The 12,850-nt window shown below is 34.2% G+C and overlaps 1 protein-coding gene across 3 annotated transcripts in view; it reads left to right on the top strand.

Moving 5' to 3' along the window:
* NIPBL (NIPBL cohesin loading factor) overlaps positions 1–12,850 on the top strand; it is a 206,014-nt gene that overhangs the window by 132,785 nt on the left and 60,379 nt on the right. For all 3 annotated transcript variants that reach the window (XM_070357633.1, XM_014481879.2, XM_070357631.1), the window contains 5 exons: positions 4,186–4,368; positions 8,776–8,973; positions 9,217–9,288; positions 9,385–9,474; positions 11,060–11,163. In XM_070357633.1, coding sequence (XP_070213734.1) covers positions 4,186–4,368; positions 8,776–8,973; positions 9,217–9,288; positions 9,385–9,474; positions 11,060–11,163 — 647 coding nt within the window. The remainder of the gene's footprint in view (positions 1–4,185; positions 4,369–8,775; positions 8,974–9,216; positions 9,289–9,384; positions 9,475–11,059; positions 11,164–12,850) is intronic.

The raw sequence follows: 12,850 nt of genomic DNA, 5'->3' as shown, positions 1-12,850 counted from the left end.
AAGTGATGGGACTGGATGCCATGATCCTAGTTTTCTGAATGTTGAGCTTGAAGCCAACTTTTTCATTCTCCTCTTTCGCTTTCATCAAGAGGCTCTTTAGTTCTTTTTCACTTTCTGCCATACAGGTGGTGTCATCTGCATATCTGAGGTTATTGATACTTCTCCTGGCAATCTTGATTCCAGCTTGTGCTTCCTCTAGCCCAGCGTTTCTCATGATGTATTCTGCATATAAGTTAAATAAGCAGGGTGACAGTATACAGCCTTGACGTACCCCTTTTCCTATTTGGAACCAGTCTATTGTTCCATGTCCAGTTCTAACTGTTGCTTCCTGACCTGCATATAGGTTTCTCAAGAGGCAGGTCAGGTGGTCTGGTATTCCCATCTCTTTCAGAATTTTCCACAGTTTATTGTCATCCACAGTCAAGGCTTTGGCATAGTCAATAAAGCAGAAATAGATGTTTTTCTGGAACTCACTTGCTTTTTCGATGATCCAGCAGATGTTGGCAGTTTGATCTCTGGTTCCTCTGCCTTGCCTAAAACCAGCTTGAACATCTGGAAGTTCACAGTTCACTTATTGCTGAAGCCTGGCTTGGAGAATTTTGAGCATTACTTTACTAGCGTGTGAGATGAGTGCAATTGTGTGGTAGTTTGAGCATTCTTTGGCATTGCCTTTCTTTGGAATTGGAATGAAAACTGACCTTTTCCAGTCCTGTGGCCACTGCTGAGTTTTCCAAATTTGCTGACATATTAAGTGCAGCACTTTCACAGCATCAGTTTTTATGGTACTCCTCTGTAATATTGGTAGGTTACTGGAGCTACATTTTGCCTACCTAAAATGTTTTTTATGACATAAAATTTGGAGGTTTATGTGAGTTTCCTGGTTTGTTTCTACATGTAACCGGCTTCCATTCTCTGAAATTCCAATCCTAAAGAGTCCATTGATTGAGGTTGTTTATTTTAATCTCAGGATTGTTTCTCCATTTTAAAAAAACATACATAACACAGTGTTAGTTATTAGTGACTTTTGGGGACTTTTAATCATTTGATAACTTCTCATTTTAGTAATCCAGTAAGTGTCTTAGTGTGAGTGATTTATACTAGGAATTCAAGATTGCTAAAATGTAGCACACCTAGAAGTAAATTTATTCTTTAGCTTTAATAGAGCCAGAAAATAAAGTTGCACTATATCCAATGGAATATCCATCTACAGAAGTGTGGTACCTCACCAAATTAACTACCTGGCACTATCCCTCAAGCCAGTAACTTAAAATTTTGTGGTGATTCAAATAACCTAATTTAAAGCATAAAGTAGTTGGCATGAGAGAAAAGAGGTGAGAAAGATGATCATAAAGCATCTGCAGTCTCAGGGTTTTAAGAATAAATAACTCAACAAACAACAATAGTCTGTAAAATCATCAACATATTAAGATGTAGCCAGTGAAACATTGTTTTTGCATTATTTAAAGGATGGTTTTCTAATTCAGGTAAATGATCATAACCAAATATGTTCTAGTGATCATTTACAGTACTCACTGTTTATTCATTTCTGTTGAAACTGAGTCAGTTATCCAGTTTTCAGTGTGTTAAAGATTCTGACGTAGTAATGTCAAGCATTTTATTGCTTACCCTACATAATCAAGGGGCCTTGCTGAGTCCATTTATAAAGTATTTGATGAAAACGAAGAAATACAGAAAATACATAAATCTGTGAAATAGATATATCTGTTCAAAATGAGGAGGTCCACTTTTGGAGGACAGTACATTGAGAGACATTAACCATTGCTGGATCTTTCTTTTTTTAGTTGGATGATCTTTAGAAATGAAACACGAAGTCTTTAAATTGTGTTGCTGTAACTTTCAGCTTTATGCAGAAGTTAAAATGATGTACAGAATAGTAGAGCTCTTAAATCTGATAGTATTATTTTTAATTTAAGGAATTAGAAATGGTAAAATACAATGATAATCTTTGTTACCTGCTTTATCAGATATAAGGTATAAATTTTCCATGTTTGGCTATTGTGATTTTTTTTTTTTTTTAAAGAAAAAATGAAGAGAGCAAAGTCCCTGTTCTTGGGATATAATGAACCTTTGTAAAGAGAGAGCAAGTACCCATATATATCTTAACCCTTGATTATTTATTGTATATTTATCTGAAGAATAATTCTATGATATTTTATCAAGTCAGCATATCTTTATGAATGGAAATTTTAATCTTAAGTAGAACATAACAGGCAAATCTGCTTCTTCAGAAAATCTCATAGTGAAAAAAAAAAAAAGAAAATCTCATGGTGAACTAAAAGCTAGATACTTTTTGGATTATCCGTATTTATAAATCCCAAAAAGTTACAATGTTTCATGTAATACAAAAAGAAAGAATTTCCATCTTTAAAAAATTTGGAGCTATCTTCATTTGTATAAAATACAGCAATTCTGAAACTATACAGGTGGTACATCTGTAAGTGAACATAAGAAATTGTGAACCACAGAGGCAGAAATCACTTAACTGACCATTTCATATACATACTTAATATTATAGATGTAGAAAGGGGAAAGTATATACTAGAAGACATGATCCTTCCATCAAAAAACCACATATTTAGTTGGAGGTGTTAAGAGCATTAAGAATTTGTAAATGAGATGAAGAGTATGTTCACCTTGGCACTGAAGATAATGATGATCCAAAACTGAAATTGATTTTTTTTTTACCTCTACTAATATTCTAGAAAGTGAACCTCACTGATACAATACAGTTAAATTAAGAAAGAGCAAGGGAATATTACATGATTTGAAAATGACATATATAGATAAAGTTCAACATTAGTATGTCACAATTCTAAGCAATGAAGTCTTTGGGATTTTACTCATCATGAGTTTTATATCTTTGTTGGGTAAATTGTTGTTATTCGTGTATTTGGACGAATAGAGGTTAATCAGTTACCGAAATAACTCCTTCTTCATGATGAATAAAAGGATTATTTGTCATTTGAGACTGATAGTTTATGTCTCGTCATCTTAAATTATTAGTGTTGTATATTCTTGTGATGTTTAAATTGTCTTAACCAGTACCTATTTATTTTTGGGATTATTTATATTTAATCTTTACATAAGCACTATTATCATTTGAATGTTATGGTCTTAATGTTGATTATAGTTACTAATATTACTGCTGTAAACCACTAAGGTACTCTTCACTCCCAGTTCTTAAAATTTAGGTAAGACATCATTTTTATACTTCCAGTCAAAGATTTACATGGGTAAGTAAAGTAAGTTAAAATTGTCATCTTCAGTAGTCATCAAGGACAAATTATCCTGAGTAAATAACTTTTGCTAGTTCTACTTTATTTTTAAGCTCTCAACAGGATGTTAAGGATTGATTTCTTCTTAGCAGCTATTTGTATGTTTGTGTATATGTGTGTAGGATTAAATAGTAAATATTATGTTAATAGTTCTAATAGTATTGTATTCTGTATTCTTTCATGGAAAAATATGAGTTTATTTCATAACAGATTTGAATTTACCCTTTTCAGTTGACATTTATATTTTAAAATGCTTTTTTCTATTTATCTTGCCTTTCATGTTCCTGTTATCTTCAGTTAAACACATATTTTGGTTTAGCTGTTTGAGGAAATTTTCTGTAATAGTAAAGGTATTACTGTGCCTCTCATAGACAAAGATAGGTAAAAGCATATGAAATCTTGTCCCAGACACCATACACAACCACCAGGATCATATAGAAGAGAATGAGGTGACAGGTATCCTCTCCAACTCTTAACATTTATATTGAGGGATGTAATCACTTTCAAACTAACTGCTCCAGAACTCTAAAACAAATTTGAGTGCTACCAAGAATGTGAGGTATACACCCTACTACAGATACACCTGAAAATGCAAGTGGGTCTCAGTCAATGCAGAGAAACGAAGGCACTAATTATATCAAAAATTGATAATATAACTACCCTCTATTGCTATGATAGCAAGAATCTGTTTTTAAAGTTGTTTATGACGATAATATGTATAAAAACTGCATTATCAGTTTAGGGTTAAGACTAATTATAAATATGAATGTGTTTTGTTAAAATACAAATATAACTTAGAAAACTTACATAATATTTCATTTTGTGTTTTAACAGTTAAAATTTCCCTTTTATCTTCAGATTTATGTTTTTTCTTACCTTTTATTAATAGGTAGTATAGATCAATCAGTGTTAAAAGAATTACCCCCTGAACTCCTGGCAGAAATTGAATCCACCATGCCACTTTGTGAACGTGTGAAAATGAATAAACGCAAGCGTAGCACAGTTAATGAAAAACCAAAATATGCTGAAATCAGTTCAGATGAAGATAATGATAGTGATGAAACTTTTGAATGTAAGTATCACATGAGTTTATTATTACTTTAGAATTAAAAAGCAGATTGATGTATTTGTTTCCTTTATAATTTTTTGGGTTAGCAAGAGAATAGTGATCTTAATAAATAGTATAGCAAGTTTTTACTTTATACTTAAAATATGTGTGAAAGATGAGATCAGTTGGCACCAAGAAAAGAATTTTTTAATGAGTTATAATAAGTGTCAGGTAACACAGGTATGTTTCTATATGCATTTAGCAAACATTTATTGAGCTCCCACTATATCTTAGGCAGTGAGAATAAAAATATAGCAAGTATGTGACCCCACCTTTGAAGAATCTTCAGTCTAATGGGGGAAATATGTAAACAGTTAAAGTACAGTGAGGCGTACAGCAATGATAATAGTAAATCCAGGGTGCTGTGGGAGCACATTGGATTAATTGGATTGGCATCAAAATTATACTGGGGTTCAGAGAGCGCTTACTGGAAGAGGTGACACTAGAGTTGAGTCTTGAAGGACACGTAGGAGATAGCCAGATGAAGAAATATTTTAAACCATACTATCACTAAATTATGAATGGATTAGCCACATTGCCAATTATCTGTGTGGTTTGGACCTGGCTTCTCCTTTTTGCCCAGCTGTGTCCTGGAATTCCTCCCTTGTTTCACTGTTTTCCAGAGCTGGCTTCTTCACTACACAGCTACCTCTCTACAACACTGTGATCACCTGTCTTTGCACTAGACTTGCTATTCCTCGCCTGTCTTCCTACTGGTCCACTGAAAAAGTTCTTCTCTTTTATCCCTATCTTCCTTCTACTGGAGCAAGAGAATTGAGCCTAGCCAAGAGGGGTCAGCAACCTTGTTTGACTTAAACGGCATTCAGTGGAAACAGACTATGGGAGATCTTCACTTGTGTGCCAACTGACTTAGTCATTATGACCAAAAGAAGTGGGAAGACCACCAGTGTGTTCTACCTTTTCCACCTAGTATCTGTAGATTGAGGTGTGACAAGCAAGGGCAGGAAGGACAGATGCATGCTGCCATTTTTAAATGTATTATTGTTGATGGAAGCCCTTCACCTCCAAAGTTTTTGATCAATGTTCATTTACTCTGATCTTCTCAATATTGTGAGCTCTTGAGCTATGAACAGTAGACTATGAATACTGAACAACTCTGAATACAGTTTTAAAATTGAAATAAAATGCAGCAAAATTAATCTGACATTTAATTATATGTATAATTGTTATTGTATTATAATGAGATGTATTTATATGCAGTATATTTCAATGGCTAAAGGTAATACGTTTTTATTATAATTAAATATTTTGTTTATATGGGAACATATGGTCTGGAAAGGGAGAGGAGAAAGGAGATCTGGTGGCCCAGAAACTCACTGCCCTTAATATACATACCTCTGCTTCACTTTCCCTCTCTTCCCCTAATACCCCATCTATTTCTAAAGGGAGTAACTAAGGAGTTCCTTAATTGCAGACTGGTTTCAAGTCACACTTCAACTCCAGTTAATTGAGAGTGGCTGCCTGCATTGCTAAGCTGGTGAGAATTCTGAAGCTACCTCACAGTCAAGTAAAAAGGGTAGCATAATCAGAAAAGCCCATCAAATGGAAAATAGAGGACAGAGCCTCACATGCCTCATGTTTGTTGTCATTGCAGCCTCTGTTCTCTTCTTTGCTTTCTGTGATGAGAGATGTTGTCTCATGGGAGCACATAATTTCATCTTAAAAGCCATGGATCTCATATATATGTCTGAGGATATTGAACCTAATATTAGTTAGGGAACCTGAGCTTCAACTTCTGCTTGGGAAAAGGGGAGTGTCTCTGGGTTTTTCAGGAGATCTTAGAATAGCTTCCTGGTTTTTTGGGTTTATTTCTATACAAGTAACTAGAAAAGTTGACTCTGTGGCCACTGATTTGAGTGATGAAAGAATTCCAATTCGTAGCTGTCATAAACAGTCAAATTGTCATCATTATACCATAGCAAAAAATTAGTGAAACGGAGTACAGTACAAAATGTGAAACTATTATGAGAACTTAAGTGGCAACCATTATGCTGCTTTGAGGGAGAGAGATGTTTATGAAACAAAATTTTATTGCAGTTCAATCAAATTGGTTTCCTAAAAATCTAAAACTAAGAAAATAATTTTGTTGAAAGATAGGGGGAACTATTAAGGGTTAACTTTAAAAGTTGGGCCACACAGATATGGATAGTCATGTACAATTATAAAGTCAACTTGGTTGCGGGGGAAGAAGGAGGGGAGATCTAAGATGCTAAAGGGGCACATAGGTGAAATTTAGAAAGGGAGCATGGAAAACGCCCAAGTCGTATTTTACACACCCTATTGAGTTATGCTGGGTTCTTCCCCTACTTTTTCCAAGATAACAAATGATATAAGAATGGACAGATTAATCATAATAAATTGGGGTCTTGATAGAACCTTGTTTCTATATACACTGTTTCATAGAAGTTGAATTTTTCCCCTTAATTTGCCATTCTTTTTTTTTTTTCCAACTTTCTTAGTTTAATGGATGTGAAACAGAAATTTCCAAGACCTATAAAAATTACCACCAATACAGCATATTATTGTTGTTGTTTAGTTAGTCATGTCCAACTCTTTGTGACCCCATGGAATGCTGCATACCGGGCTTCCCTGTCCTTCAGCATATTATATCTACTTGCTAACTATAAAGTTTTTCAAGCATTTCCTACTCATAGAATTGAAGGCTTGAAATAGATTTCTTATGAAATTATATAAAAACTCATAAGTCATATTTGAGATCAAAGAATACTACTTTCTGAATGAACTCACTTGTTAATTATCATTCTTCAAAGTAAGTATTTCAGTACTTTTTGAAAAAATATTTAATGAATGCTATATATAAGCAAAAGGCTTCCCAGGTGGCACTAGTGGTAAAGAACTCTCCTGCCAGTACAGGAGATATAAGAGACACGGGTTCGATCCCTGGGTCGGGAGCATCCCCTGGAGAAGAGCATAGCAGCCCACTCTGGTATTCTTGCCTGGAGAATCCCATGGACAGAGGAGCCTGGTGGGCTATAATCCATGGGGTCACAGAGTCGGACACTACTTGAAGTAACTGAGCATGCATAGACATTGCTTATCCACACATAAGACATTGGCACAAGTGTAGATTGAGTACATGAACCAAAGATTGGCATCCTTAAATATAAGCCAAGTAGAGGACTAGGGACTCAAGCAACAGTTTCTTGTGAAGAACTTGGGTATTGGTCATAGTTAGGATTTAAAATAGAAGCAAGTCACAAGATAAGCAAAGGAGTCAGGTTCAGGACTACAGACTAGAAAGTAATTCACTGTCAGCAACAAGTGGTCACTTCAACAACCAGTGTATGATCACAGGATGTAGAACACATCAGTTCTCTATCCTGGTTTTAACTTGATATTGTTATATCCTAGAACAGATGTGCTGAATATTTTTCACTTGTATTCCTTCCGAGTCTCGCTGGACAGACATTTTTAATCAGTCTTTCTTGCTGAAATATGGTGCTTTGTCTCAGGGCTCAGAATTATTCTCAACATTCTGCTCTGGGCAGCTACTACTGGTTGATCAGAGTTGATGTGTCAGATGAAATCTGTTTGCCAGTTCTGCCTAGAGGCTCCTGTCAGTACTGGTGATTTTAGCAGAATGCTTATACCTCTGGAAGGATGGGGAAGGGATTGAAGGTAACATACATAAATATGCTTATCTAGCATGCATAAACTTAAAAGCTGTCTTTTTGGGTTTAAGCAAGTATATTGTTGGAGAACTGAATTCAGTGTGTGGGTATTTACAACTATATAGGTTTATTGTGTCTTTGTATTGGTAGCTCGTGATGTTAGGTTATCAACTCTGTTGAATTTATAGCTATGTTGTGGGCTTAACTTGGCTGTTAATTGATAGTATACATGGTTACCCACAGTCTGTAACGGTTTCTCAAAAGTTTACTTTTCCTCCAAACCCCACTTCCCACCAGCAATCCAAATGTTTTAAAGTGTTTCTGGTTTTTATCAAATTCTAGATAAAGTTTGTTTTACATGCCTTAATTAATCCTGAGTTTTAGATATTATTGACTCACCAAATATCTCTTTAAAATGAACAGTGTGATTTAATTTCCACAATATTCCTATCTATATTCATTAGCAAACCAAGTTCATGTAAAATTTTCTAAATCTAGATAAATGCTAAAATAAGTGATACCATTTCTGTACCATAATTTATATTTCTGGTTAATCAGAATGACTCAGAATTTCCTAGTCTCACGCAAATGAAGATTCTACCTCCCCATCCCGCCGCCGCCCCCCCCCCACCCCGCCCCATGTGGTTCATTTTTAAAGTACAAGTTTTAATAGTCTTTTAAGTGAGGTAAATTATTTGTCATGGGGATTTGCTTCTAGCCTCTAGGAAACGACATAAAAAAGATGATGATAAAGCTTGGGAATATGAAGAGCGTGACAGAAGAAGCTCTGGGGATCATAGGAGAAGTGGCCACTCTCATGAAGGAAGAAGAAGTTCAGGTGGTGGTCGTTATCGAAACCGAAGCCCATCAGATTCTGACATGGAAGATTATTCTCCTCCTCCCAGCCTTAGTGAGGGTAATTCATCAGTGTCAATGGATTTCTTACTTAAGCTGATGTTAAATTTAAGGTTTTAACTTCGAAGAATTTTTATACCTTTTTATGAGCTAATTAACAACTCCTAATTTTTAATGAAGACAAAATTTGTGTATTAGCAGTGATTATTGTTCAAGTTTTTAATTAATGTTCAGGAAGAAAGTAGACATAGAAGTATTTTAGGTTGTTATTACTGCATTTCAGTATTTCTTTTTGTTCATTTAGTCGCTAGAAAAATGAAGAAAAAAGAAAAACAGAAGAAGCGGAAAGCTTATGAACCAAAACTAACACCCGAAGGTAACATTTTAGTTTGTCTTTATTCATAGTCATCAATTTCAGTTTTCTACTTGGAGTGTGGATGATTAAGTTTTGGATTTTTTTCTTCCTTTGCAGAAATGATGGATTCTTCAACTTTTAAGAGATTCACAGCCTCAATAGAGAATATTTTGGATAACTTAGAAGATATGGATTTTACTGCATTTGGTAAAATCATTTAAAATATATTTATTTACCTCTAAATATAAACTCAATTTAAAATGTATTTACTTACCTGTGTGTTAAGATTTCTGCCAGTTATTCTAGTAGATTCAGAGGGATGATATGTGCTCTTAAGAAGTTGAAACCTAGTGTGGCATCAAATCTAGTCTGTGTTATCAAGTAACTGAAAATGTTGGTATAAAATTCAAGTGTTAAATTAGTTTAGTACTGATAGTGTTTTAAGAGTCCTGAGAGTACAGCTACCATAGTAGATTAGGGAAGCCTTTATGCAGATGAAACTTGAGTAGGTCCTAGAGAAGAAGGGTACTAATACGAGCAAAGATGCAGAAATGAGAACCTACCTAATTTATTCTAAAAGACAGTATTTATTGAATAATTACTGGTTGTCAGTAGTATGTTAAGTGCTAGAGATGCACACATAAATACCCCAGCCCCAGGCTTTACGTATGTATTACATACATATTCCGTATCCAGTGTGGGAAACAAAATTGTAAAGCAATTAGAATACAATAGGGTTAATGTAATGTTGTGTTAAATTTATAATAATATATATGGGTCATACCTACAGATGTAAAAATGTTAGGTTTATTTTTTTAAAAAGCTGCTTACATTGTTTAGAGCTGCTCTCAACAATTTTATTCCACTTTCAGTAGATACAAACACTAGTGCCTAATTTATACAAAAGCTAGATGGAGTACAATAATTCTAGTATGAGTACATCTGTTTAAAAATGCATTAAAAGGTATATTACCTTTATTTTAAAAGTATTTGTGACAGTTACTTGTGTAAGTATCATTAATTCTTTCCCTGATTACTTAGAATATCCACTTCATCATTTCCAAAACTTTAGAATTGTGTGCTGGAAAACTGTCTTCCATGTCATTTAAGATACCAACAAGAAGTCATATGGCATTCTCAAATTAAAATAATTTGAGTAGTTACTTACAAAGAGACCAAGATTACAAAGATAGGGGCAGAATAGAGCGGAAACCCAAAGTTAACAGACTTGGAACTGTTACCACCCCTGTACCCAAAGGAGCAAGGGTAAACAGAAGTCAGTAGAACTCAGTCAATAAATAGGAAAAGAAAAAGTTTTAGAATAAGTTGCCCTGTAAAAACAAGTGTTCTTTTGGTCAGAGGACATGAGCAGCTTGAGGAGACCTTGCAAGGAAGGAGTCAGGAATAGAAATACCCTGACCTCACTCTCCTTCTCTTTGATCTTCTGACAGGGCATCCCACTGGCTGAACCCAAACAGAAGCCAGAGGGCATGGGAGACTGTTGATGTAGTCCATACAGGTCAGCCTGCTGGGGCAGAAAGTTTGCTTGAGAAGGGTCATAAAGTAGTAAAGATAAGATATCTATCTCCTCTTCCCATCTTAGTCAGAAGTCTAATTGTAATCTTTGTCCTCTTTTATTCAGGGTTTGCTTGAGGTTTATGGAGGCCTCCTAGGATATTATTTTTGTTTGTTTACATCTGTTTGTATATATGCAGAAATTTTATTAACTAAAGCTAACTATTTTGAGCTATTTATTTTACCTAAACTATGTATGTTTGAATTGGTTTTTCAGGTGATGATGATGAAATTCCTCAGGAACTGCTCTTAGGAAAACATCAGCTTAATGAACTTGGCAGTGAATCTGCTAAAATTAAAGCAATGGGTATAATGGATAAGGTATCTCACTAAAGTAAAATTTATAAATTTACTTACTATTTCATGTTTGAAATTAAAGTTTTAAAGGTAAATTGCAAAGTTTATATAAAGTAAGTAATGATGAAAAGACAATTCATTGTTTCTTTCTGAGAATCTGACAGAATTATTTCTTTAAAAAATGACAAGGCTTGAATCAAAGGCATATTCTGCAAATTATTCTAAAGAAAAATCATATTTTTGCATTCAAAGTGACACAGTCCTAGATTTTTTTGTCACTGTTTATTTTTTCATTGTCTCAAATATTTAAAGTATTTAAATACAGAAATACACTAAATTTTTCTTTAACATTTCCTTTAGTCATTTACATTGATTGAAAGAGTTAAGCCATGGTTTTAACACAGTAATTGTTGGGGGTTTTTTTTTGGTTTATTTTATTAAAATATAGTTGATTTACAATGTTGTGTTACTTTCTGCTGTACAACAGAGTGATTCAGTTACACATCTGTAAACATTCTTTTCCATTATGGTTTATCACAGGATATTGAAAATGGTTCCTGGTGCTATACCTTGTTCTTTATACGTCCTATATTAATAGCTTGCAACTGACAATCCCAAACTCCCAATCCTTCCCTCCCCTACCACCTCTCCCCCGTGGCAACCACAAATCTATTCTCTGTGTCTGTTAACACATTAATTGTTAATAAGTGCAGAATCTCATTGTTGCAGGCTTCATAATAACTTCTATGGATTGTCTTTCCTGTGAGCTGTCTGTTGCCAAGTAGTCTCATTGCACTAATGGAATAACAGAAATGTTTTTCCTTAATAATACTTCACACAATAGTGACAACATCAAGATTGGCTTCCCATGATCTTTATGATCCAGCAGTCACCTCCTAAACTACTGCATGATTACTATGCAAATACAGTTCCAAAAAAATCCTCTTCCCTCCTTATCAGGCTCCTCTTTTACAAAATTTTGTACTCTTAGTCTGTAATGTATAGATAATGATTTGTTCTTCAAGCATAGTAAAAGATTTAATGAAAGATTATATTTATCTGAAGAATTTGTTTTCTCAAAAATTAAACTTACTTAGTTTTAAAGTAGACTGGGAAATATTTTTATATTCTTTACAAAGTTAAAATATCAGTTATTCATTTTGTATTCATTTATATTAGTTTCAGGAGTTCAGTGTAACAAATCAATATTTGTGTGTATTGGAAAAGGATACAAAGTAAATCTAGTTAACATCATGGCCACACACAGTTACAGTTGCATTATTTTTTTTTATTATGAGAATAATAAGAATTAAGAGTTCTATTCTCTTGACAACTTGCAGATATAAATCATAGTATTGTTACCTATATTCATCATGCCTTGCATTACATTCCCAGGACTGACTTATAACTGGAAATTTGTACCTTTTAACCACCTTCATCTACTTCACCTACCCCCACTTCGCACCTTTAGCAACCACCAATCTGTTCTTTGTATTTATAAATTCTTTTTTTCTTAAGATTCCACATACAGGTGAGATCATATGGCATTTTTTTCCCTCTGTCTGACTTATTTCTGTTAGAATCATGCCATCAAGGTCCATGCATATTGTTGCAGATGACAAGATTTCATTCTTTTCATGGCTAAATATACACACACACACATACCACATTTTCTTTATCCATTCATCTATGAATGGACACGGTTGCTTCC

The sequence above is a fragment of the Bos mutus genome, chromosome 20, assembly GCF_027580195.1.
Source record: "Bos mutus isolate GX-2022 chromosome 20, NWIPB_WYAK_1.1, whole genome shotgun sequence".
NCBI classification, from domain to species: domain Eukaryota; kingdom Metazoa; phylum Chordata; class Mammalia; order Artiodactyla; family Bovidae; genus Bos; species Bos mutus.
Note: the sequence above shows the minus strand (reverse complement) of the source record. Positions and strands in the feature narration are given on the sequence as shown.